This window comes from Myxine glutinosa, chromosome 6, assembly GCF_964187855.1.
Source record: "Myxine glutinosa chromosome 6, kmMyxGlut1.1, whole genome shotgun sequence".
Classification (NCBI taxonomy): Eukaryota; Metazoa; Chordata; class Myxini; order Myxiniformes; family Myxinidae; genus Myxine; species Myxine glutinosa.
This window is the reverse complement of record NC_136266.1, coordinates 104614649-104642047: the sequence shown is the minus strand read 5'-3', so window position 1 is coordinate 104642047 and position 27399 is coordinate 104614649. Positions and strand designations below refer to the sequence as shown.

General features: G+C 45.2%; 2 protein-coding genes across 21 annotated transcripts in view; one reads left to right on the top strand and one right to left on the bottom strand.

Annotated features, from left to right (window-relative positions):
• Window positions 1-10858, bottom strand: part of METTL16 (methyltransferase 16, RNA N6-adenosine) — a 39338-nt gene extending 28480 nt beyond the window's left edge. For 3 of the 17 annotated variants that reach the window (XM_078780304.1, XM_078780300.1, XM_068100897.2), the window contains exons 1-8: window positions 10385-10558; window positions 5617-5746; window positions 5204-5418; window positions 4682-4822; window positions 3539-3654; window positions 2126-2268; window positions 536-605; window positions 132-221 (exon numbers count right to left, since the gene is read on the bottom strand). In XM_078780304.1, the coding sequence (XP_078636430.1) occupies window positions 132-221; window positions 536-605; window positions 2126-2268; window positions 3539-3654; window positions 4682-4822; window positions 5204-5418; window positions 5617-5744 (903 nt within the window). In that variant the 5' untranslated portion in view covers window positions 5745-5746; window positions 10385-10558. Of the gene's footprint in view, window positions 1-131; window positions 222-535; window positions 606-2125; window positions 2269-3538; window positions 3655-4681; window positions 4823-5203; window positions 5419-5616; window positions 5749-6412; window positions 6666-7016; window positions 7144-10230 lie in introns of those variants that run through there. The other 14 variants (XM_078780303.1, XM_078780298.1, XM_068100896.2 and 11 more) reach the window with 9 other exon arrangements.
• Window positions 10649-27399, top strand: part of PAFAH1B1 (platelet activating factor acetylhydrolase 1b regulatory subunit 1) — a 49014-nt gene continuing 32263 nt past the window's right edge. The window contains exons 1-2 of one of the 4 annotated variants that reach the window (XM_078780309.1): window positions 10649-11043; window positions 14147-14332. In XM_078780309.1, coding sequence (XP_078636435.1) covers window positions 14301-14332 — 32 coding nt within the window. In that variant the 5' untranslated portion in view covers window positions 10649-11043; window positions 14147-14300. The remainder of the gene's footprint in view (window positions 11044-14146; window positions 14333-27399) is intronic. The other 3 variants (XM_078780308.1, XM_078780310.1, XM_078780311.1) reach the window with 3 other exon arrangements.

Here is a 27399-nt window from a genome sequence, read left to right as displayed (position 1 = left end):
CGCGCCATCGCATAAGCTTCCCTGAACTTCATTCCAGGTGAGCTAATGAGCTTAACGACAAACATAGGATTGCTTCTCTGGAGAATGCTCTCCATTGCACAAAACATATTCCAGAGCAACATTGTTCTCACCGGGACGCTAACATCCGTGTAAAACGTCCATGCCAATGCCCAGCGTGAAGTACGACCCTGGCAAAACACCGTGCTTGTGACACATGGCACCTGGTCAGGGACAGGAACCCAAGCCAGCCTCATCATTATGACACCACACCACAACGGTTCCATGACAACCACTTAGCAAATCATTCAGCAACATCTCCATCATTCATTATTATACTTTTCCAGCATCACTGTGCTTCAAAACTTGTACCCAATCACCTTTCTCAAAAGTATACATCTCAAAGATTATCAAGATTTCATTTGACGATGTAATACGTAAATGGAATAATGTCAGCAAAGCAAGCAATAACAGCTAAATAATAAAATAGAGTCTCATTCATTATTAAACACAATTGTGAAAGGCTGGTCTCATTCACCCCACAGCGTCGCAGTTCCTCCTTCAGTGGAGCGAGACTGCATTTCTTCCCCAGCATACATGTGTACCAGCTGGGGACACACACAGGGAAAGAAAAAGGGTAAAAAGCTCATGTATTTATGTATGTATGTATGCAACTGATCATTCTACTTAATCTATACATTATAAATTTATTGTGATCTCCCATTGCAGAATCAACATTCATTGAGCTTTAATTAAACATCGCAGTGGTTTAGATTAGGATATGTCTCATCAATGCTCGACACATAAATGGAATAGGGATATTAGTCAAAGTCCAACAGTGTCCCTCGTGTGTGTGTGTGTGTGTGTGTGTGTGTTTTGTGCAACTGCAGCCTCACTGTCAATACGCTGATATTTTACTCAACGCCACCTTACTCTTCTATGAGCCTGTATAAACTAGAACGGCACTCTTCAACGTCGTGACGTCGACCAATATGCATCCACCCACATTATTACATCATTAAACATACTTGTACCAAGTTTGATTTAAATCCCTAATACTTGTGATCAAATATCACATTTTTTACCTGACGTGACCTCCAGCCTTTGATGCCAAAATCGAATCAATTCATCTTTGCATCATAAAATATACTTATATTATACCAAGTTTGATCAATATCCCATCACTGGTTCACAAGTTAGCGCAGTAAGATTTTTTACCTAATGGGACCTCTGGCCTTTGACCTCTTGACCACTTCATCGAATCCATTTATCTTTACATCATTAAACATTCTTGTACCAAGTTTGGCTTAGTTCGCTTCAGCCATTCTTAAGTTATCGCGGTAACAAAAACCTATTACCGACTCTGACCTTTGACCTATTGATGCCACAATGTAATCAGTTCATCTTTGCATAATAATATATGCTGATACCAAGTTTGGTCAAAATCCCATCACTGGTTCACAAGTTAGCTCGGTAACAAAATTATTACCAAATGGGACCTCTGACCTTTGACTTCTCAATGCAGAAATCTGATCAGTTCATCTTTGCATCGTAATATATACATACACCAAGTTTGGTCCAAATCCCATCACTGGTTCACAAGATAGCGCAGTAACATAATTTTTACCCAACAGGACCTCTGATCTTTGACCTCTTGACCCCATTCTCGAATTAGTTAATATTTGCATCATTATACATATTTGTACCAGGTTTGACTTGGATCCCTTCAGCCGTTCTCAAGTTATAGCGTTAACAAAAACACATCACGGACGGACAACCCCAAAAACATAATGCGTCTGGCGGCTTCATCGGCAGAGGCATAAAAAGGCCGAATACCGTGAAGGATGTCATTGCATTCTCAACATTTTAATTGCAAAATGGGACAGATTGCTCAATGTCCTCTTGATGAGAATGTGCTCCATAATGTAGTACTTCCTGCTGGCACTGCTCCAGGAGGTAATTTTAGTAAGATGTTTCCGTGCTAGGAACTGAACCCAGAACTAGGCAGTTCAGGGGTAATTTCAACACTGCTGAGCAGTTCTGCCTTTTCTTTGCACCTTGGTTGGATAAATTAGAGGAATAAAAAAATTAATTAAAGAACAATTATGATTACTTAAGATATACATGCCGAAGTCTCTTCAGTAATTGTAGGCTGTCTTGGATGATTCTACGGACAAACTCAAGTTCCCCACCCTCTGCCAGGATCTCTGTGTGCCCACCCGTGTTCACCGAGCTGGGCGGGGGCCGGTGGGCACTGCGTGACTTGGCACCCTGCAAGAGTGGGAAGGAATGGGGGAAAAAAGAAAGCAAAAGTAAACAAGGCACGATCTATTAATGTTAATGTCCACCATTATACTGTTAATCTCTGCTGATTTAACCTTTAATATCAGAAACGTACAGATGGTCTGTATTGGTGTCCCGGAGGAGAAAGCAATGTCCTACCCTCGACTCATCCACACTTTGTACACTCATATCTCTCTGGTACCACAGCACTCAGCTTTTCAATTTATACAATTGTTATGTTATCGACACTGGGATCCTGTATTTTCCTTAACACGAAGCAAATACTGGTCAAACTTGCAGGCCTTAACACTGCAAACAGCAACGGCTGGGTTCGCCTGTTTTCATGCAAGTGAATGTTTGTGCAGCTGCCAGCGACCGTCGGAATGTGAACAGTAGAGGGTTGTGTCCATTAAGGCAGATTTGGGTTGGGATGAGGTCACGCAAAGCAAAAAACTCCAAAGAACAATTGCGAGGAAGAAGGTTAAAAGTAAAAAAATAAAAATAACCTGTTGTCTCAGAGCCATGTAATGTGGGTTACTGTAAAGGGTGAATGTAAGAAAATGGAAGATGCAAATTGTGACCCAAATGCACCCTTTTATACAAGGATGTACAATGAACCTTGACACAGGAGGACATTTGGCTTATAAAATGCCTGCGCTCTATCAACACCACATTTATTCAATACATTAGTTTATCCACTTAAGTTTGTGGGGGGATGAAGGTGGGGGGTGGGGGTGGGAGGCGAACAGTAGAGCAGGAACAGGGACAGCATCCGTTTATTTTTCTGTGTGTATATATAGATATTGTTGTTCTTTTGGGAGGCGAGAGATAGAAGGTGATCCAGCATGAGGAATGAACAGACTGACAAAATTCACCTTCAACGAGTCCCTCACACAGACATCACAATTACTACACCTGGATACAATAACCCATGCATACCTAAACTACTCACCAGTCCATCTACCCCTCCATCTCTAATAAGGAGAAGAGGAGCCAAGTTGGGTAAAAATCCCTTATTAGCGGTTCACATATTACCGCGCAGGAAAGACGCACGAACAGATGGATGAACGGACAACCCGAAAATAAAATGCCTACTCCGCCTTAGACAGCAGAGGCATAAACATTCCCAAACAATGTTTGGTTTAAAAACAATAACAATTCACATAAACAGACAATACTCCATAGTCAATCTCATTAAAAGGGTTGTAAGAAATGATGCCATAAAAAATAAGATTATCAGATGCCGATGAAGACAAACCTTTGCTTCCTCTGCGCTCGCAAAAAATGGCGGGTTGCACATACAGAAATCATACATGACTGAAGGATTCTCCTTCAGGGGTTCGAGCAACAATGTTTTTTCTGGGACCTTCACGACTGTAGGTTAAAAAAAAAGAAGATGACATTAGCTAAAGATGGCAGAAAACATGCAGACGTCTGCAACGTCGAGGTCTGCATGCTCTCTCAAGGGTCATCCACATGTTATGCATGAAGAGAGGAAGGAGCAGGCAAACACAGAGAAAAATAAAAAGGGAAGGAGGAAGGATCAAACACAGAACTGAATATATAGATTATAAGAACAGCATATCAACAGATCCTGAGCTCAAAATAAAACGGAGGGGTCAAATTCAGAAGACGCACCTGTGAGCAGGATGGGGAATTAACTAACAAGTCCAGGGTTGTGGAGGTTTGGGGTGGGCACATTGGCACAAGTTGTTCCAGATATGTAATATTTCTTTATTTCAGATATGCATGATGCCTCACCCATTCCCGGCCTCCAGATATGCGTCGTTGACTGATTTCAACACTGTAAGCCAAAATTGCCGATCAGAGGAAGGGTTCGGGCAGTTTGGAAAGAAATATTTTTTGTTCACAGTATTCCAAGGATTTTTTGGGAACAGGGAATGGCTTCATAATGACGGTATGATTTTTAAATGAAGCAGGAATCATTCCAAGAGGGATCGGGTTGAGCTTCCAGCTGGTTCATTCTCGCTATGGGTCTGATAAATTATAATGTAAACCCAAGATTTTTTTTTGTTGTTCAACCTAATGCAAAGCCTGGTGTTGGGCTAGCGGCTAGGGCGCCGGCTTAGGATCCTAGGATCCTGGGTTCGAATCTTGGTCGATCGCCGAATTAATGCCAGGGGGGTTGACTCAGCCTGTCATCCTTCCGAGGTCGGCTAATTGAGTACCAGTTCACTGGTAATTCCCTGCTTGTCGTTGAAGGCGGCAAAAAGGGTTGGCGTCAGGAAGGGCATCCGGCCGTAAAACATTGCTTCAAAAAGGGGACCAAAAAACAACAACTACCACGGTCCCCGAAAAGGCCAACCCCCGCTTTGCGGGGAAAAATGGCCTCTAAACGGTGGTTGGTTTGGTTTTAACCTAATGCAAAGCCTACGCCTACCCTCGATGAGATCCTGCAGCCGATTCTGTTCAACATTGCAGCAGGCATGGCTGTAACAGACGTCATCGACCTCGGTCGCCAAAAAGTGCCACCCATTCATGGTGGCACCCAATAGGGGGTAGATACAAGATGTCCCGGTTCCTATAGAAGACATAATACAAATACAAATACTCTATCCTCAATGTCTCTTGATACCTATTCACATTTGTTCTTGTAAATCAAATGATCTTGTTAATTACTGTAGTACTTACCATTTACTGTACATACACAAGCTTGATAATAAACAAACAAAAAAGTGTTTCCTTTTACATACAAATAAATTATTCCATACCGACCCTAATATGTTTCTGCTCGGAAATAAATAAATAAAAACACTTTTTTAATATAGATGTTTGCCTAAACCATTCAAGAACCTTTAACCAGACATTTCAGATAAATCGCTATCTGTATTAACCTCAATTATACCAAACAATTCAAACGAGACAGCCAGCAGTGCAAAGTCCACGAATACGTCAGATTCACCGATATCGATGCCACGGATGAATGCACCACTGCCAGGCCCCTGTGCTTTTATTCCCATCATCTCCAAGAGGTCCTCGACCCAATGGATGTAGTTGAGACGAAGTGGAAGAGTTGGAATGAGACGCTGCAACGGGATCGTCACAGTCAAACCAAAGTCTTCTTTGAGGAGAGTGCACGTGAGTGCCCTGACAGCTTCAGGGTCTTTGAAGTTGAGCCTGAAAATCCAAATTGTACAGTTAAGACCAAACAATTCCGTGCTTCTCCCATTTCAAATTGATCTGACACGAGCCCAAAGGTAAAATGACATTGACATCTCCCTAGTTACCAGGGGTGACCAAGAAAATTTCTACCATCACTAAGAGATCACCAGTGAAGGAATGGTTTTGAACACCAAAGTCCATCAGTTTACTCACTTGATATTCCCTGCCAGGTTCAGATGAATGTACTGACTGAAGTCTGGGTATTTGCCAGCCAGGAAGGAAAAATCGGGTGGCTTGTCGCGGTAACGGTTGCGTGGATGCATGGCGCGGTTCAGGGCCATTGCTGTTTAAAAAAAAAAAAGAGAAAAAAAAATCTAAATATCGAACGAATCAAAAACATCTACCTACCTGCACATGCTTCAAATAAGCAAAGTACAAATCCAATCTATTCCTGGGAAATGAACATTCCCCTCAAGCTTTTACCTTTACTGTATGCCTCATAAACAATGTAGTTGATTCTCCGAAAGGTGTAAAGTTTGTGGGGGGATGAAGGGGTCATCATGAAGCACCAGAAAGGTGTAAAAATTAAACAACAACAACTACTACTACTACTACTACTACTACTACTACTACTACAAACGGTCACAATTATTTCCACCTTCCTGTGGCCTTTTTCAAGTTTTTAGCACAAGTCTTTCACGAACCAGCTGGCCAGGCCTGGTGTTTGACTAAGGATGATTTAGGATTTACATTGCAATTGTAAGAGTGATTTTCACCCCTCCCAGTGAATTTAAGTTGATAAACTCATTGAACTAATGTAGTGTTACTACAAGGCTGGCAGGATGGTCTAGAGGTACGCACACTAGTCTCTGAGCTGTCTACCCTGGGTTTGAATCCCGACCCAGAGCTATAAACAGTCATCTTGGTGTTTCACAGGTTGGATGATTCATCAGTGTGTGCCTCAGAACCTCAGATGAACGTTAAACGGGCGAGGGAGATTTAAACTTACCTGTGCTCAACATAACGTCTTTGTCGGTATTAATTGGTGGACGGTAAAGATCCCACGATGTCCTTCGTGAAGAGTAGGCAAACGATATGTTTAGTTTAGCATCAGGTGTGGCCAGCCGGTTAGTGAAAGACTTGGGCCAGCCCGACAATAACGTGGCAATAATTGGGGCCGTTAAAGATGAAGGTGGTGTTAATACAGCACGGGCTTGATGGGTCAAATGGCCTACTCCTGCGTCAAAGTTCTCTGTGTCCACCTGCAAAAGAAAAGCAGATGCAGACCATTCGGCCCATCAAGCCTGTGCTGTATCCTTAGCTATGAAACTCAACCTCAAGAAAGTAACCCAGTGATCGTGGGAAAGTGTAGGAGAGGCGGTGAGTGAAAAACGAGGGGCAAGAAGGGAAGGATTAGGAGGAGAGCAGCGGGTAGAATATGGGATGGGGGTTGTGGGGTGAGAGAAGCCCATATTAGATCTACATTTAACAGACCAAACACCAGACATGGTTTTTATTATTATTATATTTGGTCAAGGTATCGGCCCAAAGGTAATTCCATCTATATTTATAAATGTCATTGTGTTGCTGATGAACGAGGGCACGAGACGAACCTGTAATGTAATCGCTGAACACCGGAGTGAAGAACGCACGCGCTCAGCGCTCTCGCGCCAAGGAATGAATAAGGGAATGCACGAGTAATAACCTCCTCATTCACCGTTACAACGTTGCTCAATCATTTTATCAACATCGACGGAAGAGCAAAGAAAATTATGAAAATGTTTTTCGAAGACGCCTGTGCTCAGCATAATTTTTTCGGTCTTATTTCGTCCTGTGAGAACGTTTTCTATTTTAAATGTAGTTGTTTGTTCCACATCATGGACTTTTAACCAGATGCGGTGACGTCATGCTTGGAATGTGGGGGGAGAAGGGGGGGAAGGACGGGGAGAGGAGAGAGGGATGGAGGGGGGGAGAAGGGTGGAGGATGGGGGGGAGAAGGGTGGAGTATGGGGGGGAGAAGGGTGGAGGATGGGGGGGAGAAGGGTGGAGTATGGGGGGGAGAAGGGTGGAGGATGGGGGGGAGAAGGGTGGTGGATGGGGGGGAGAAGGGTGGTGGATGGGGGGGAGAAGGGTGGAGGATGGGGGGGAGAAGGGTGGAGGATGGGGGGGAGAAGGGTGGAGGATGGGGGGGAGAAGGGTGGAGGATGGGGGGGAGAAGGGTGGAGGATGGGGGGAGAAGGGTGGAGGATGGGGGGGAGAAGGGTGGAGGATGGGGGGGAGAAGGGTGGAGGATGGGGGGGAGAAGGGTGGAGGAGGGGGGGAGAAGGGTGGAGGATGGGGGGGAGAAGGGTGGAGGAGGGGGGGGAGAAGGGTGGAGGAGGGGGGGGAGAAGGGTGGAGGAGGGGGGGGAGAAGGGTGGAGGAGGAGGGGGGGAGAAGGGTGGAGGGGGGGGGGAGAAGGGTGGAGGAGGGGGGGGAGAAGGGTGGAGGAGGGGGGGGGGGAGAAGGGTGGAGGAGGGGGGGGAGAAGGGTGGAGGAGGGGGGGGGGGAGAAGGGTGGAGGAGGGGGGGGAGAAGGGTGGAGGAGGGGGGGAGAAGGGTGGAGGAGGGGGGGGGGGAGAAGGGTGGAGGAGGGGGGGAGGAGGGGGGGGAGAAGGGTGGAGGAGGGGGGGAGGAGGGGGGGAGAAGGGTGGAGGAGGGGGGGAGGAGGGGGGGAAGAAGGGTGGAGGAGGGGGGGGAAGAAGGGTGGAGGAGGGGGGGAAGAAGGGTGGAGGAGGGGGGGGAAGAAGGGTGGAGGAGGGGGGGGAAGAAGGGTGGAGGAGGGGGGGGAAGAAGGGTGGAGGAGGGGGGGGAAGAAGGGTGGAGGAGGGGGGGGGGGAGAAGGGTGGAGGAGGGGGGGGGGAGAAGGGTGGAGGAGGGGGGGGGAGAAGGGTGGAGGAGGGGGGGGGAGAAGGGTGGAGGAGGGGGGGGAGAAGGGTGGAGGAGGGGGGAGGGGGGAGGGGGGGAGAGGGTGGAGGAGGGGGGGGAGAAGGGTGGAGGAGGGGGGGGAGAAGGGTGGAGGAGGGGGGGGGAGAAGGGTGGAGGAGGGGGGGGAGAAGGGTGGAGGAGGGGGGGGAGAAGGGTGGAGGAGGGGGGGGAGAAGGGTGGAGGAGGGGGGGGGAGAAGGGTGGAGGAGGGGGGGGGGAGAAGGGTGGAGGAGGGGGGGGGGAGAAGGGTGGAGGAGGGGGGGGAGAAGGGTGGAGGAGGGGGGGGAGAAGGGTGGAGGAGGGGGGGGAGAAGGTGGAGGAGGGGGGGGAGAAGGGTGGAGGAGAAGGGTGGAGGAGAGGGTGGAGGGGGGGGAGAAGGGTGGAGGAGGGGGGAGGAGAAGGGTGGAGGTGAAGGGTGGAGGAGGGGGGAGGAGGGAGGAGGGAGGGGGGAGGAGGGAGGAGGGAGGGGGGAGGGAGGAGGAGGGAGGGGGGAGGGAGGAGGGAGGGGGGAGGGAGGAGGGAGGGGGAGGGGGAGGGAGGGGGGAGGGGAAGGGAGGGGGGAGGGAGGGGGAGGGAGGGGGAGGGAGGGGGGAGGGAGGGGGGAGGGGGGAGGGAGGAGGGAGGTGGGAGGGAGGGGGAGGGGGGAGGGAGGAGGGAGGTAGGGGGGGAGGGTGGGAGGAGGGTGGGGGTAGGGGGGAGGGAGGTGGGTGGGGGGTGGGGGAGGGTGGTGGGGAGGGGGGAGGGGGGGAGGGGAGGGGGGGGGTGAGGGGTGGGTGGGGGTGGGTGAGGGGGGAGGGGTGGGGGGGGGAGGGGGGAGGGAGGGGGTGGGGAGGTGGGTAGGGGGGTGGGTGGAGGGTGGGGGGTGGGTGGGGGGTGGGGGGAGGGATGAGGGTGGGGGGTGGGAGTGGGGAGGGTGGGGGTGGGAGAGGGGAGGGAGGGGGAGGGAGGGGGGAGGGGGGAGGGAGGGGGGTGGGTGGGGGTGGGTGGAGGGAGGAGGGAGGGGGGAGGGAGGGGGGAGGCAGGGGGGAGGGAGGAGGGAGGGGGGAGGGAGGAGGGAGGGGGAGGGAGGGGGAGGGAGGAGGGAGGGGGAGGGGGGGAGGGAGGAGGGAGGGGGGAGGGAGGGAGGGAGGGGGGAGTGAGGGAGGGAGGGGGGAGTGAGTGAGGGAGGGAAGGGGGAGTGAGGGAGGGGGGAGGGGGGAGGAAGGGTGACTTCAGTACCGGTGAGGGAGAAGACTGTTTTCCGCTGAAGAATTTACAATACCAACCACACACGAACCCATCACAATCAGCATAGATGTACACAAACACAATCACCCATCCGTACATAAACTACATACCAGTCGGTCATGCCAATTAACCTCTATCTCCTCTATAACTTACAGGTACCTAATTCCAACTTAAACTCATCTACTATTTCTGCTGCCACTACCATTCCATGTACCTATCTAATTCCAATTTAAACTTATCTAACGTTGCTGCCGCCACTAACCTTTCCAGGTACCCATCTAATTCCAATTTAAACTTACCTGCTGGTTCTTCTGCCACTACCTTTCCTCGTAGACCATTCCATGCATTAATCATTCCATGTCCTTTGTCTTACTCTCCTCTTCTATTCCCAGTCTCAGGCCATGGCCCCGTTTGCTTTACATAGATAGCGGCCTGGCATTGGCCTGTTTACCCCCTCCCGTATATATTACCACCCCAGATCCTTCTCCTATGTGACACACTCCAAGAATGCCTCCTTTGCATCACGTAATCTCCATTTTCATTCCTCCTCTCATCCACAGCACCTTACACTTGTTTCAGTTAAATTACCACAGCAAATAATTTGCCCAATATGTTATTTAAGTATCCCGAATCAACTTTCCTCAACCTGATAGCGCAGACTGTGATGGGTCTCCTCCTGCGTTGATTTGAAGTTCCTTGTACGTAAAGGAACGTGTTTTTTACACGATATTATCATTATATTAATGGATGCCAATACGCTGTTCACTATGTGCGCCGCCCGAGCACTTACCCGTTCAGTTTCCTGTCATGAAAAAAGCTGATGATGGAGCGTTAGTCATGAAATAATTTACGTTAATCCACAGCGTTTAATGCGGCTTAGTTTTAAAATAAATTTGTAATAAAAAATGGTAATCCGCCCTTTTTTCTTGACGTCCTTACCAAATGTCTTACATTGACGTCAACAGACCATGTAGGTCTACTGCGCCTGCGCACCACCGACAGCGGTTTGCTTCGGCAATTGCGCATGCGCATAATTGCGTCAACGTTAACATTTGTATCTAAACGCACTTTTGCGCATGCGTGAAGTTGGTGGGCTTTCTGCCCACTCTACCTCCCGCTCTTTCTCTTCAGTACCGGTGCCGCGTCATTTGCTCCTGTCATTTCCCACACCCATCATAATCTATATGCTTAATATCTCTTCTTGTCAGAAAAACAACAGGCAGCGCATTGGAGGGAACTTTGAGGTTCCGGTGATTTTGAGCGCAGCTCACCCGACGAGGATTGTCGAGACGCTCGAGCGGCTGGGCGGAGGTTGGTGTTTAATAATATATTTCTCTATTTCTATTTTATTTTTTGTTTCGTGAGCACTAGAGGGAGCCTTCCTTGCCGCAGAGAGGGGAGGGGATGCTCAGATCAAAATGGCGAGGTTGCAGTCCTCTCTCATCTGAGGTACCTTGATAAGGGTGGGAGACGTGTAACGTCTTATTATTTGAAACGTTTTAATCCATCATGTCGATCTAGAACCCGAATACTGTTGTTAACTCTGGTGGATTTGTGATCGTGTTTGATCAAATGAAAGATATCCGGCCTATGGCCTTTTAACTAGTGTCAAGGCCTGTGTTTGCCTCTGATTTTCCTTCCGACGAGACTGACCGTCCATTCATTTTCAGGCGTAGTATGAATATGATTGTCCCGGATGTGTCGTTGAGCCTGACGAGGAATGGTTGTTGCCTCTGCCATGTTCCTTGGCGGTTGAAGAGTAAATGAAGCGAACAATGTCGGTCGGTTGGATCAGGGCGTGCGTGTTGTTGGGATGGGGATTCCTGGTAAAACAGGTGTTTATTGGAAAGGCTGAAGATGTGAAGTTTGTCTTTTTGTATATTCATATGATGTACAAATATGTTAGATCAACATACATGGGGTTAAACTTTGGGTCGGTATTCCAGGGTTATTCAAAACTGTTTGCAACTCAGGTATATTGGAACAATATAAGTTTGCAGCATTATTTGTCGATGTAATCACCATTCATCTCAAGACACTTTTAACACATTTGTCCTTCACCTGATCATAGAAATCTGCTCCTTTAACCGCTCGACGTTTGACTCTGAATCGTGAGTTTGAAACCATTTTCTCACAGCTCGAACTTCAGACGTCTGAACGAATAATGGTCACTCGGGGCCACGTCTTGGCTTTGGGGTGGATGATTTGACTGTTGTAACTCACGTTGGCCAATGACAGGCTGTACAAAGCTGGCCTTGTGAACTGGACCATGGTCTTGGAGCAGAACACCACGCGTCGACGTCCCTGGCCGTTCCTCGTGGATGGCTTCACGTAGCCGGCCCACAAGCAGCAATTATTGTCCAGCGATCGTAGTTTTGTGGTGCATGTAATTGGTCAGTCGCATCCCTTTTGAATCTCGGCGGTTGCTGGCGGAGGACTGGGTGTGGAACTACTTCAGGGTTCGAGATGTCCATTGCTTCCATTGCATTGATTGGGTCTTGGTCCCAGGTTTCTCATCACCAGTAATGAGCCGTGGCAAAAACTTCGCTGGATTAGAGTTTGCGTGCTCCAGCGGCTCTTTACTGCCCTCCGTTCTTTGGTGGTGATCTAACATGTGAACGTCATGAGAAGAAAGCTGATGCCAAGATGTTCATGGATGATGGTTTTGATGCTTCCAACAGAAATACCGAACTGTTTTGTGAGTTTTGTAACCATGATTAGGTGATCAGACACCATCACTCCACAACATGTCTGAGGGTCATCAGACCTAGGCTTATGTTCGATCGATTAATCTGTCACTTTCAAACCCATTCACCCATCGTATCACTGTGGTATGAAGGGCATCCTCCCTTAGTGCAACCACCATGCAGCAATGGATTTGTTTTGCAGTGCATCCTTCCTTGTATAAACGTTTTATGAGCACACATTGCTTAAGCTATGAAGACTCCATCATTCAATAACTCTGAAGAAAAGAGGACAACATTAGTCATGCACATGTGATAGACATGAAATTAGCACTATATATATATATATTATACACACACGCAAACTTTTTTTTTAAACATGATTTAATGCTTTCATGCAATAGGTGCACTAGGTTTGTGATTTACAATGTTGTTTTTTTTATTTTGTTTTTTTTAACGAAGCTGTCTGAGGGTAATGAGAGGGGGTCTCCCACAATGCATTTGGCTTTTGGGGTAATAAAAAGCCGATTGTTGTCGTGGCATAGTTCAGTATATCTATTGCCTGTTTATAAATCTTGTGCACTTGTCCTTTTGAGTTTGATTGGTACAGATAGACAATAAATAAGCATAAAGTTTACCTTGACCTTTGTTCAAACGTCGACATCCCAACTTTATTTTATTTTCGGTATAAAGTGTTGTACTTTGCCAAAAAGTTTTTATAAGTGCTTAGCTCACTCTGTCTTGCTGCCTTTTTCCGAGTGAGTAAACAACAGCAAAAATAGTCTCTTAAAACACTCAGCATAGAACCCAATTGTGCTGCATTTTGATCCACAACAGAGTGGGGAAATGATATGATTGTAATATGAATGTCATGATTATGATGATGATAATATGATTGATAACATTAATAACATAACATTGATAACAAATGATGATAATGATAACGATAATATGATTTCAATGGAATGAATGATTTCCAATGATTTGTTTGATAGATTACAAAATACTATGAATGTAGATGAAAATTTCAACAGAAAAGGGCAATAAAACAAATCAAACAGACCTAGTTTGTGGTTCATTACCTTATTTAACATGAGCTCCTGCAACAACACAAGTGCCCTCTGATATTCTGTTGTTTAAACCGTGTTGTAGGGCCTTGTTGTGTCTCCCACCAAAGGTGGATGGAGGTTATGTTTTCACCCCTGTCTGTCTGTCCGTTTGTCTGTCCATTTGTCTGTCCATTTGTGAACAAAATATCTCAAAGTTGTGGACGAATTCGGACGAAATTTGGCAGTGATATAGCGTATGTGACAAGGACGAAATGATTAGATTTTGGTGAAGATCCGGATTCCGATCCGGTTACTAGAATTATTTTTTTTTAAAGTGATTCTTCACTGTTGGGAGATGGGGCCAAAAACGATACATAGCAGGATATCTCAAAAAGTTGTGGATGGATTTGGACGAAACTTGTACAGGTTGTGTGTGACGAGGAAGAATCGATTCAATTTTCAGCAAGTATAATTTTTTAAGTGATTCTTCACCATTGAGTGATATGGCCAACCAGGTGGAGGTATGCTCTCTACCGAGTGCCGGTCTCGTTTTAACAGGGATGGAGCTGTAACAATGAGCATTTTCACCTCAAATTTGGAGATAATTTGACACTTTTGGGTTTAAAACCAGATGCTACCTCTTAAGTCATAACCAATGATTTTGTGTTTGGTCAACAAAGGGCTAGTTTGGGCAAATGAAAGTGACGTGTTCACGAAGCGTTTATAAGCTGTTGTCATTTGTTCAACTAAATGTTTGTATCGAGAAAGCCATCCATCATGTCTTCATTTAAACGTATTCAATATGTGGAACACCTTCAGGTTGCCCTTCTGCTGCTCCGCACCTTTGCTCCGTTGTTTGATGCATCTTTGATTGTGAACTGTGCACTGCTGGGCGGGGTGGAGGTGATCTGCAATCATTGGGAAATTTCCTCATTTTCGGCACGCTGCCCTTCGGTTTGAAACGCCACCCAGGATGGTGCTGTCACAGCGGCAGCGCGATGAACTGTAAGTGCACAACCTGAGATCTGCTTGTCTAGATGTTTGTGGACCAGAACCATAGTGAACCGCCTCTTAAATTAATGATTAAGTGATATGGTCCTTTCAAATCACAACACTGTGCCTTCCTCCCCTGCCCCAAAAAGTCCTCTTTTGTGAAGTTCACAGATTTTGTTCCTACAGCACAGTGCCTTAGTAATCGTGGTTTTTGTCAAATGTGAGTGCAGGAGTCTTGAAAGGGTTCCCATCACTGGCTGCATTTCCCATCTGCTTTGATTTGATCTACCTGTATTAGGACATTGGTTAATTGTTTGTTTTGATAATTTTATTTTTCCATATGGTTATATAAAATACTTGGTATTTAGCTTTTAAGAATTGGTTAAATCTCAAGACGTATAAAGATGTAATCGATCACTAAATTTATACAATCTGTACCATTGCTGGTGTACACAATTTGAGTAAAAGGTTTTGTGTATTTGTCGTAAAACACCTTTTATCTTTTGGTTTATTTAATGTCATTGGGGGTTAGGGGAGAAGGTCAGGATTGGTGTGAAATAGTGGGGCAAGCACTGGGGCATAATCATGGTGTTTATTTTTATTTATTTTTGTAATGCCTCCGCCAACTAAGTCGCTGGAGGCATTATGTTTTCGAGTTGTCCATCAGACTGTCCGTGCGTCTGTCCGTCCGTCTGTCCGTGATAGGTTTTCTTTTCCGCAATAACTTAAGAATAATAATAATAATAATAATAATACATTTATTTTATATAGCGCTTTTCAAGAAGCCCAAAGATGCTTTCACAGAGTACAAAAAACAAGTGCAAAAAGACAAAAATCAAAAGGTAAATAATCAAAGCAAAAGGAAGGAGAAGAGATAGTCAGGGGTTAGATGCTGTGGGTTAAATGTTGAATGCAGTGTTGAACAGGTGGTCTAGAGTGATGTTTTGAATGTGGTGAGTGAGGAGGAGTCTCTGATGGTGTGAGGTAGTGAGTTCCAGAGGGTGGGAGCAGCGATGGAGAAGGCCCTGTCCCCCCAGGATCTGAATTTGGTCCGGATGGGGGGGGGGGGGCAGGAGGTTGGTACCAGCAGAGCGGAGGTTGCGGGTGGGAGTGTGTCTGGAGAGGTCAGCCAGGTAGGATGGGGCCAGGTTATGGAGGGCTTTGTAGGTCAAGAGGAGGATTTTGTACTGGATTCTCTGGGGGATGGGGAGCCAGTGAAGCTTGTAAAGGACGGGGGTGATGTGGTCACGGGTCCGGGAATGGGTGAGTAGACGGGCAGCGGAGTTCTGAATGTATTGGAGTTTATTGAGGGTGAACCATAGAGGAGGCTGTTGCAGTAGTCCAGACGGGAGGGGATGAAGGCGTGGATGAGGGTTTCTGCAGCCGTGGAGGAGAGGGATGGACGGAGACGGGCGATGTTTTTCAGGTGAAAGAAGGCTGTCTTTGTGATGTGTTTAGTGTATTTGTCGAAGGAGAGGGTTTGGTCAAAGATGATGCCAAGATTCCGGATGTGAGGGGAGGTAGATACTGGGAAACCGTCGATGTTGAGGGCAAAGTTATGGGTGGATTTGGTGAGCGTTTTTGGGCCAATGATGATTATTTCAGATTTATCATAGTTTTGATAGTTGTTACCTCAGTTAGTTGTTAGTTAGTTAGTTAGTTGTTACCTCAGTTAGTTAGTTGTTACCTCGGTTTGAGGAAGTTGATTTGAAGCCAGGATTTTATTTCAGTGATGCAGTTTGTCAGGATAGAGTGGGTGGCGGTGGAGATGGACTTGGTGGAGATGAAAAGCTGGATGTCATCGGCGAAGCAGTGGAATTGGAGACCATGACGGCGGATTAAGTGACCAAGGGGGGACAGGTACAGGATGAAGAGGAGGGGGCCAATAACTGAACCTTGGGGGACACCTTGGGGGAGGGGAGCAGTGGGGGATTTGCAGTTATTGATGGAGATGAACTGGCGTCTGTCAGAGAGGTATGATTTGATCCAGGAGAGGGCAGTGCCGGTAATGTTAAAGGTGGTTTCAAGTCGGGTGAGGAGGATGGTGTGATTGATGGTGTCAAAGGCGGCGCTGAGGTCGAGGAGGATGAGAATGTTGAGGTTGCCAGCGTCAGAGGAGAGGAGAAGGTCGTTGGTGATTTTGAGGAGAGCAGTTTCAGCACTGTGGTTGGAGCGGAAGCCGGATTGGAATGTTTCATACAGGTTATTGGCAGAGAGGTGATGTTTGAGTTGAGTGGCTACAGCGCGTTCCAAAACTTTTGACAGAAAGGGTAGGTTGGAGATGGGTCTGAAGTTATTTAGGGTGTCAGGGTTGAGTCCAGGTTTTTTCAGAATGGGGGTAACAGCAGCAATTTTGAGGGATGGTGGGACGATGCCTGTAGACAGGGAGGAGTTTATTGTTGCAGTGATAAGTGGAGAGAGAGCAGGAAGGGAGGCCTTGACAAAGCTGGAGGGGATGGGGTCCAGAGTGCAGGTGGCAGTTTTCATTCCTATGAGGAGTTCAGAGAGGTCAGTAGGGGAGACTGGGGAGAATTGAGACAGGGGTTGGCAGGATAAGGGGGGGCAGGTGGTTTGAGGGGGAGCGGGTGCGGTGGTGGTTAAGCTGTTGTAGAATGGCTGAAGGGATCCAAGTTAGTCTTGGTACAAGTATGTAGAATGATGTAAAGAGTAACTGATTAAATTTTGGGATCAAAAGGTCAAAGGTCAGATGTCATGTTGAGTAAATATTATTTCATTACAGCACCAACCTAAGAATAGCTGAAGGTACCTAAGCCATACTTGGTACAAGTATGTATAATGATGTAAAGAAAAACAGTTTAGATTATGGGGTCAAGAGGTCAAAGGTCAGAGGTCCCATTATGTAAAAATTCTGTTACTGTGCTAATTTGTGAACCAGTGATGGGAGTTTGAGTAAACTTAGTACAAGGATATATTATGATGCAAAGATGAACCGATCAGATTTTGGCTGTAAAGGTCAAAGGTCACGTCAGGTAAAATGTGAAAAAAATTAACAGGTAAAAATGCTGAATGGATTTAAAGCAAACCTGGTACAAGTATGTATGTATGTATGATGATTATGTGGGCGGAGGCATATCGGTCAATGTCGCGACATCGAAGAGTGCTGTTCTACTTTTGCATTGAATCGGGTTCTTGGGTGAGGTAGATAAAAATATCGATAGCAGGTTCACCTTTTGCTGAGATCTTTATCAAAGACATCACAATCACTACACATACATAATCACCCATCCATACTCAAACTACCTACTAGTCCTGCCACCCCTCCATTGCCAATGCTTCTTGGTACCTATCTAATTCTGGTTTAAACCCATCTATCGTTTCTGCTCACAACCTTTCCAGGAAGACCATTCCATACATTAGCTACTCTTGAGTAAAAGACCTCTGCCTTACTATTGTACTATTAAGCTCGCTTCTCTACTGTCAAAATCTGTGATCATTGCATTTGACAAGTACTGGTAGCATCGTTTGCATTACAAGATGACTCGTAATAATTTAAGGGACCATTTGCCTTGGTATTGCAACACGATAAAACCAGATTGGTTCTGAATATATATATATATATTAGGGTGGTGCTCAAAATATATTTTTTAAAATATTTACTGGGACATGGCTTTATGTTGTTCCTTTTGTTCCAAAATGAAAAGACACCAAATATGAAAGCAATCTGATTTTATTTAGGGGTGCCACATCAGCCTTTAAACTAAAGGTGTCTACAAAACTTTTCTATATATGGATCGAAAGCAAAACCAGAAGTTTGTTTTATGAAAATCCACCCTCCACTCACTTTCTTTGTATTCTAGCAAACACAAGTTACAATAGCTGCACAAATAGCACTATATTGCTATGAAAACTCAAATTCAATGATAACAATCCAAATGTTCAGTTCATAAAATGAAGAGACACCATATCACATAATATAAAAAAAACCAAATATAATGAGAAATGTAACTCCTGTTTCACCACTGTTGCCTTCCTGGCATCGGGGTACATCTTCCTGTGAGCAGCAACAACTTGGAGCAGAGCTTGCTTTTGCTCTTCATCCTTTGTAAGGAGCTTATTGTAGTCTTGTATCAATGCGACACCCCTTTCTGCCCTGTCGTTCACCACGACTAAGCCACTGGCGGCTTTCTTTGCTTCCTGAAAGCTGGTTTCTTGCTCCCATGAACCAGGATCCTTATCCATCCAATCAGTTGGGGTCCCTAGGATGCTGAAGAAATGCTTGGTGTGTTTTGTTATGAGGCCAGCGATTGACAGGGCGGTTCCTCGTTTGATAGCTGGTCTCTTTGGAGAGGGGTTTTCACCGTCATTTTTCAATGCTTCAATCATATTGATCTTGCTTTCTTTGTCAATTCTGGTGTCAAAGAATGCAAATGCCACTAGTACTGGGCGCATGTACCACGATTGGCGGCCAAGTGCCTTCAAGGCTGCCTGAGCCATCTTCTGATTGATTTGTTCAAACTTTTCCAACTTCTTGAAGAGGTTAATGTCATTCAGGGGAACCTCAATAGCTTGTGGAGCCCGAAACCAAGCCTGTACATACACAAGGCAGACAAAAATGTTGAAGGCTCGGAGTTCTCTCGCCTCTCGAAGTGTCAAGTGGAACTCTGACCGAAACATGAACACCTGTAGTGAATATAGTGCTTTTGCCATCCATCTGGCTCTGTGCATTGCTCCTGGAGCCATGATCCGGATTCCACGAGGTGGGATTCCTCCCATGTAGATGACAGTCAGTTCTAGGAGTTCACGATAATCATCTCGTGGTTGCTGATCTTTCAAACACACAAGAGCAAATTCCAGAGCTTCATCCATCATGTCATTGTTCTGTGCAAACTCAGCTGCCGTATCAGGATCTGTGAATCCATTTTTTGGTTGGTGATGGGCAATGGACGGCCACTCCGCCTGAAACCGCTTAAAAAGCTGGATGTCAGGGCCTGATGAAGGACCGAAAAGAGTGGTGAAAACATCTCCCAGAATGATTTCGTGCGCATGATGGCGGCAAGCCAAATGAATTAGTTCAGTCTGTAGCTTCTTTTCAATGAGGACAGCAGCCCCTCCACGAACACCTGAATTGCTGGCCGTTGTGTCAAAAGACAAAGCCTTCACCTTGCCCACAAGGTTCCAGCTCTTCAGTGTGTCCACTACAGCGGTTGCCATAGCTTCTCCTCCCCCGTCAGGTAACTTGGGAACATTCAACAGCTGCTCCATTCCATGGTACTGGTTGGACACAAGGATTGGAAGACGATCCACCTTCACATGCACAAAATCTCCAGTGACATCGGGAAGAAGCTTTCCATCCCAATGGACCACTAAAGGACCCTGCACATTATGATGAAATGCTTCTTTTATTTCGTCCATGGTTTTGCATCGATGCATCATGCGATTCCGCCGCACTGTCCATCGGTTCAGTGCCAGCTCTGCAGGATCCCATCCTACTGCTCTACAAATGGATGCCAAGTTGTGGACAGCCATTCAGTCACTTGTTTTCGTACGATCCAAAGAAGCTGCGACTTCAGGAGTGACAATGTTGATAGGCCTTCTTTTCTTGGGATGAGATATCCCACCATCAGATGATGAAGAACCAGCCTGTGCCGTGGTCTCAGAGTCAGGGTCTGAGTCTGTGACTTCCATAGCAGTAGCACCCTTCATGACCATTTCCTGTCTCTTATTTTCCTTCTCTGCCTTAGTCTTCTCCTTTTCTTCCCTTTCTTTCTTTCGCTTCGTTTTTGCTTCCAACACAGTGTCTACAGATCCCATTGAAGCCTTCCTCTCTGAGAATTGATCGTGAAGAAACTTCCTGTCCTCGGGGTTGGTGATTATGGCCTCCGAATCTGCATGCCTAAGATCAAACGTCTTCTCCAAGGAGGCCTTGAAGGATGCTTCCTTTTTCTCTTGGGTCGCACCACCCCGCTTTGCACCTTTTTGGAGGCTCCTCCATTCTTCATATAGCCTCTCCAAACGATGGATGCAGTGCTGCTTCGTCGTTGTAGGTAGGTGAGCTTTTTCCCAGAACTTCACAACCTCTTCAATGGTGAGGGTTGCACTCTCCCGGGCAGTGCGATTCTCCTTCTTCAGGTGATGGAAAAACGGGACAAGAGATTGATGCACAGTCGGGAGCTTGGCACCTTTGATGGCATCTCCAGAAGTGGACCCAATGAGATACACATTATCCTGAGCCCGAGTTTTCAATGAAACACTGGTACTAGCACATGCCATATCTGCAAAATACGCAAGAATGTGGGTAAAATCCTGTTAATTCTTACTCCACAGGGTCACTCTCTACAAAAGAGCCACAGTCAATAAGTTAGGCCTGCATATTACACACTAAAAAAGCGTACCCCTGACCCCGGGAACCTGTACAAAACATGCATGAAAATTGCCCAGATAGTGATCATAGGAAGTCTCAAAACTGTATGTATAATATATTGTGTATAACTATATATATAATGTATAATGTGTATTTATGTATATTTATTATTTAATGTATATTTAATGTATATTTAATTATGATGTGTATATATATTGTATAACTATACATTTATTTATTATATTTAAATTTTAATATATTATATTTATTTTTAATATATTATTTAATGTATTATATTTGTCTATATTTGTATAATTGTCTATCATATAATTGTATATATAATGTATAATATAATATATATTATTATTATTTAATGTATATTTACTATATATTTATTTTTAATATTATATTTAATGTATATATATAATTATGTATTTATTTTATGTATATACAGCCCAAAAAATGGGAATTCCTATTTTTGCATGGGGGAAAATTCATCACTGATGTGGCACCCCTAAATATTATTGGATTCCATTCAAATTTGGTGTGGTTTCCTTTGACACCAAAAGGAACAAAAATAGACCATGTCCCGGAGAAAATCTGCATTTTGATTTTTTGAAGCCCACCCTAATATATATCGCCTGGTGTTGGCTTAGCGGTTAGGGTGCCAGCTTGAGATCCTCGGATCCTAGGTTCGAATCCCGGTCGATCGCTGAATTAACGCCAGGGGGGTTGACTCAGCCTGTCATCCTTCCGAGGTCGGCAAATTGAGTACCAGCTTGCTGGGATGAATGATCACGGTGTGTACCCCGATTTAGAATAGGTACACCGTATCCCTGCGCATCGTAAGAGTGTGACCAAGGGTTGGCGTCTGGAAGGGCATCAGGCCATAAAAACATTGCCTCAAACAGGGAACCATGATTGTCATGGGGCCCGCAAGGCTAACCCTCGCTCTTGCGGGGAAAATGGCCTTAAAAACGTTCATTTATATATATATATATTTTTTTTTTTGTGGACTTTTATTTATTTATTTTTATTGCACATGTCATAGTTTTTTATTATTCTCCTTGTAGATTGTTGTCCAGGCAGAGTACTTTTATCTTTCTAAAGTACCTGTAAATGTTAAGATGCATACCGTTGGCCTTTTAAAAATATATATTTAATTAATGTCTTGCTAAAAACTGATGGCTGCAATCTTGATCTGATTTGGCATCCTGCAGAATAAGAATGCTAATGGCTGTGTGCTGTCATGCCTCCATGATTTGGCTTATGTAGAGGCAGTCCATTTCATTACCTTTATCAGGCAGCAGTGGATATTTTAAAAATTGTATCTTTTAGCCACTGTGGACCTCTGGGGTTGAGCCATGTTGGGTGTTTTTGGTGGGTAAACTTTTTCTGAATGCTATTTTATTAAAATTCCACATTCCCTCTTACCCCACCACACAGGTTAAGGGCAAGTTCTGTTAGAGCAAGTGTTGTTCACATCACACACTTTCCATTGCAGGGAGTCCCTGACTTGCGAACGGGTTACGTTCCTGTAGTCAGTTCGTAAGTCAGTTGGCATGCAAGTCGGAAAATACTGCTGATAACCCTATATGTGTACATGTACCCTACCAAGTCACAAATATACAAAATAAAATCATTTTCCCTTGTTTTTATTTTATTTTTTAACCTTTAACTACTTTTATGCAATAATAATAAAAAAGAAAATTCAATGATAAATAATACAATAATAAGATAAAATACAGAAAAAATAAATAATTCAAAAAAGAGATTTTTTTGTGAAATTCTCATCTTGTCCTTTTTAATTGTTCCAAATGTTAAATGATGGATTTGAGAGGCAGTTTCACCTTTATCAGATCATTTAACGCCCAGTTTCGTCTCCAATGTTGAGGTTCTGCGTTTCTTCATTGCAGGAACATCACTGCAACGTTTATCAGGCATGAGTATCACTATCAGGCATTAGCAGACAGTAAAATACATGGCACTTTGAATGCAGCTGCGAGCAGTGCTGTACTGCACAGTACACCGATACTGTGGACCACATGACACTGACTCTTTACATCTGTGATTATTTATTGTGAAATGAAATGAAAGTTAGTAAAATGGTGAATGTGATTATTTATTAATACATGTCAGGTTTTTGATGTTGCCATGCTACTAAGCATGCTACTAAGGATTTTGCCTACTGGGCAGGTTGGGTGATGTGTACAAAGAAACCTGATGTGTCGTGCACAAAGACTGTAATCAACTTGATTTTGGTGAAGATCTGGATCCGGACACGATAATTTTTAAGTGATTCTTCACCATTGATAGATGGGGCCAAAAACGATATACAATTGGACCCCGCTATATGTGGGTTCCGTGTACTCGTGGTTGATAAAATGCGACCTTTTTCTCTATTTGCAGAAAAGTGTACCTTGAATTTTGCGGTTTTTCGGTGGCGCAACCCCCCCCGCCCCCCCCCCCCCAACAAAAAAAATTAACATTTCCACGAGCCACTAGCTTGACACATTTATAACTAGAACGGCACTCAGTAGAGAGCATACCTCTGCCTGGTTGGCCATATCACTCAATGGTGAAGAATCACTTTAATAAAATTATCCGAGCTGGATCTGGATCCGGATCCGGATCTTCACCAAAATTGAATCGATTCTTCCTTGTCACACACACAACTTGTCCAGCAAGTTTCGTCCAAATCCATCCACAACCTTTTGAGATATCCTGCTATGTATCATTATTGGCCCTATCTCGCAATGGTGAAGAATCACTTAAATTCTAGTAACCGGATCCGAATCTGGATCTGCACCAAAATCTAATCGTTTCTTCCTTGTGACACACGCTACATCTCTGCCAAATTTCGTCCGAATCCGTCCACAACTTTTTGAGATATTTTGTTCACAAACAGACAGGCAGACAGGGGTGAATACATAACCTCCATCCACCTTTGGTGGCGGTGGTAAAAACCATCTTTCACCAGCCATGCACAAAGCAGCTGGACATACGCAAAAAAAATCTTCTATGAGCCGCAAGTATTACCTGCTTCTATATTCGCTGCCGTGTGTTTTGCGTTTTCATAGACCTTGTGGATTATCATCGACATTCTCGGGATTTTGCCTTGCCATTCGCGGTCTCTTCCTCGCGGCTCGCAGGAAAGGTGTTATGCTGCATGTGTGAGAAGTGTTGTGATTTATGGGAGCGAGACATGGGTAATGAACGTAGAGCAGCAACGAAGGGTGGAAATGCAAATGGTTCGATGGATGTGCGGAGTATCGTTGAGAGAGAGAGAGGAAGACAAATGATGGGAATAGAGCCTGTGACTGTGATTGATGCTGTGAAGAGGAACAGGTTGAGATGGTTTGGTCATGTGTTGAGGAAGGATGAAAGTGACTGGTTGAGAAGAGTGATGGAAATGAATGTAGAAGGAAGTAGAGGACGGGGAAGACCGGGGAAGACCGAGAAAGACTTGGCCAAAGATGGTGGAAGAAGAAATGCGGGCAAGGGGGTTAACAAGGAGAGATGCAGAAAATAGGGCAAGATGGAGAAGATTGTCATGGGGACCGCAAGGCTAACCCCCGCTCTAGCAGGGAAAATGGCCTTAAAATGCATGTTGTTGTTGTTGTTGTATTCGCGGTCTCTTCCTCGCTATTCGCGGATCTTCGACTCGGGAACCAATCCCGCCTTTTTCCATTGAAGCAATGGCCCACCATTCGCAATTTCAAAATTCGCGGCATTTCCCAGGAATGTATCCCCCGCGAATAGCAGGGTCCAACTGTATAGCATGGTATTTCAAAGGTTGTGGAAGAGTTGTGACAAAACTAGATGGACGAGTTGGTTAGGTGACAAAAACAAGCTGATTATATTTTGGTTCAGGTTCGGATTCATTTATTGTAATGAGATCAATGGTGACGTCGACGTAGCTTTTAGAAGATGTAGTAGGTGTATAGATCTTTGAAACTGAGATTGTTGAGTTGCTGGCTTTTTTTTTTTTTTTTTTTTTTTTTTTTTGCAGACTGCCATATTAACTGATGTCGTGGAATCCTGTTGCATATGACAGACAGTTAGTTGTCAATGAGAAAACACGGGTTTTCCAGGTTTTGTAGTTTATCGTTTGGTCTTATTTCTTGTCATGGCAAATGCTGGTTGAATTTGGAATTGGCAATGACACAGCTGAAATAGTGCAGTCATAATTTTTGGAAATAGCTTTGAGATGATGTAACTACATAAGAAAATGACTCGTTAACCCTCTGTTAGTGCGGTGGGGTATCATAAATCCCTTTTGTGTTACTTTTGTATGTAATCCGTTTATAAATTGTTGAAAGGGATCAATTTTTTGGGAGATATTATTTTATTCTTTTTTGACAAAATATTTGCCAAAGGTCAGCACTCGTGTGGTTATGGTATATAATTTGTTTGCATGCGCATGACATACACTGCACTCGATTTTATTTTTATTTTTAAAGAAGCGAGAAAGTTGGGTGCCCGATCATAATATGATCATAATATGACATGTATGGAGAGTAGTGTAGCATCTACATGATTGATTTTCATCAGGACTTGCCTGTTCCACCTGAAATGAGTATCATGCGTCACTGTACCCGCTCAATTCACTGAAAGTGGCAGTCTTGCATCTTTTTTTGACATCAATTTCATTAAGAAATACAAGTTGTTATTGTGGCGTTTATCTTTGGTGTGTGGAAGTGATTTTGCTGCAAAGCAGATTTGAAGGAAACGAGCATGCGCAGTAGAACCTCTCTGGCAAAATGGTGAAGCACATGAGCTATGTCATTTTAATACTTTCGATCTTTCTTTAGGGTTTGGGACATGGAATGTAGGGACAATGACAGGGAGATCAGGAGAAGTGGTGGAAGTATTGGTCAGAAGAAGAGTGGACATATGTTGTGTGCAAGAGACGAGATGGAAGGGAAGTGGTGTGAGAATGGTGAAGGGTAGGCAGGGACAGAAATACAAGTTTGTGTGGCAAGGGTGCCCGGAGGGCGTGAATGGTGTTGGTGTCCTGTTTTCTGAGGAGTTTGTAGACAGTGTGGTGAGTGTGACTAGAGTGAGTGATAGGTTGATGATGGTGAAAATGATGATTGGAAAGCTCTTGGTGAACGTCATCTCGGGATATGCTCCGCAGGTTGGTCGAAGCAATGAAGAGAAGGACAAGTTCTGGTGTGCGATAGAGAAGCTGATGGAAAACGTGAAAGATGAAGAGGTTGTTGTGGTGGGAGGAGACCTGAATGGACATGTGGGAAGGAGTATGGATGGTTTTGAGGGAGTTCATGGGGGTTACGGATATGGTGTGAGAAATGGAGAAGGTGAAAGGATTTTGGAGTTTGCTGATGGAGCTGATTTGTTGATTTGTAATACTCAGTTCCAGAAAGAGGATAATAAGCTTGTTACATACACGTCAGGTGGGTCGACGACAACCGTTGACTACCTGATGGTGCGGAGGCGAGATAGGGGGCACCTCCGGGACACAAAGGTGATCCCGGGGGAGGAGGCTGTTTCACAGCACCACTTGGTTGTCTGCGACATAAAAATGAAAGGTGCGAGGAGAGCTCGGCGGGTGAAGTACCAACCAAGAATGAAGGTGTGGAGGTTGAAAGAGGTGACAGTAAGGGAGGCATTAAAAGAGAGGCTGAGTAGGGTAGAGGATGATGTGGTTGAGCTTGAAAGTGGTTGGATGTCAATGAAAGCTAGTCTGTTGGGAGCCGTTGGTGAGGTATGTGGATGGACAAAAGGACCACCGAGGCACTCGGAAACATGGTGGTGGGATGATGAAGTTGGAAAGAGGATTGACGAGAAGAGGAAGAAGTTCAAGGAGTGGCAGAAGGCGAAGGGTACGGGAGCAGAAACAGCAGAGCATGAAAGTTACAAGGCAGCCAGGAAGGCTGCAAAGAAAGAGGTAGCAAAGGCGCAGGAGGCATGTAGGAAAATGTTCGGAGAACGCTTGGATTCAGAAGAGGGTCAGAAAGCAGTATTCAGGATTGCAAAGCACATAGCGAAAGAGAGGTGTGACGTGATGGGGGTGAGTTGCTTGAAGGATGAAGTGGGACAAATCGTTGTCGACCCAGATGGAATTAAAGGAAGATGGAAAAGATATATGGAAATGCTGTTGAATACAGAGAATGAATGGGATGGCAACATAGAGAGTAACCCAGTTTTAGGACCGGCAGAGAAGATAACTGAGAAGGAAGTTGAGGAAGCGATAACAGCAATGAAGAGTGGAAAAGCGGGAGGGCCGACGGGAGTTGTGGGAGATATGTTGAAGGCAGCAGGAAGTTGGGGTGTGAAGAGAATGACAGAGATCTGTAATCTGGTGGTGAAAGAAGGCCGCATTCCAGTGGATTGGGAACTGAGTACCCTCGTCCCTCTATACAAGGGGAAAGGTGACCCTCTGGAGTGTGGCTCGTACCGAGCGATAAAGTTATTGGAGCATGGAATGAAGGTATTGGAAAGGGTGTTGGAGAGGGAGGATAAGGAAGAAAGTGAAGATCGACGAAATGCAGTTTGGATTTATGCCAGGAAGAGGAACGACAGATGCGCTTTTCATTGTGAGGCAGTTGCAGGAGAAGTACATGGAGAAGAGGAAGAAGTTGTTTTTTGGGTTTGTTGATCTGGAGAAAGCATTCGATAGGGTTCCACGCAAAGTATTGACATGGGCATTGAGGAAGTTAGGAGTGGAGGAATGGTTGATCAGAGTAGTGATGGCAATGTACAAAAGAGCGCGCACAGCTGTAAGGACGAAGGA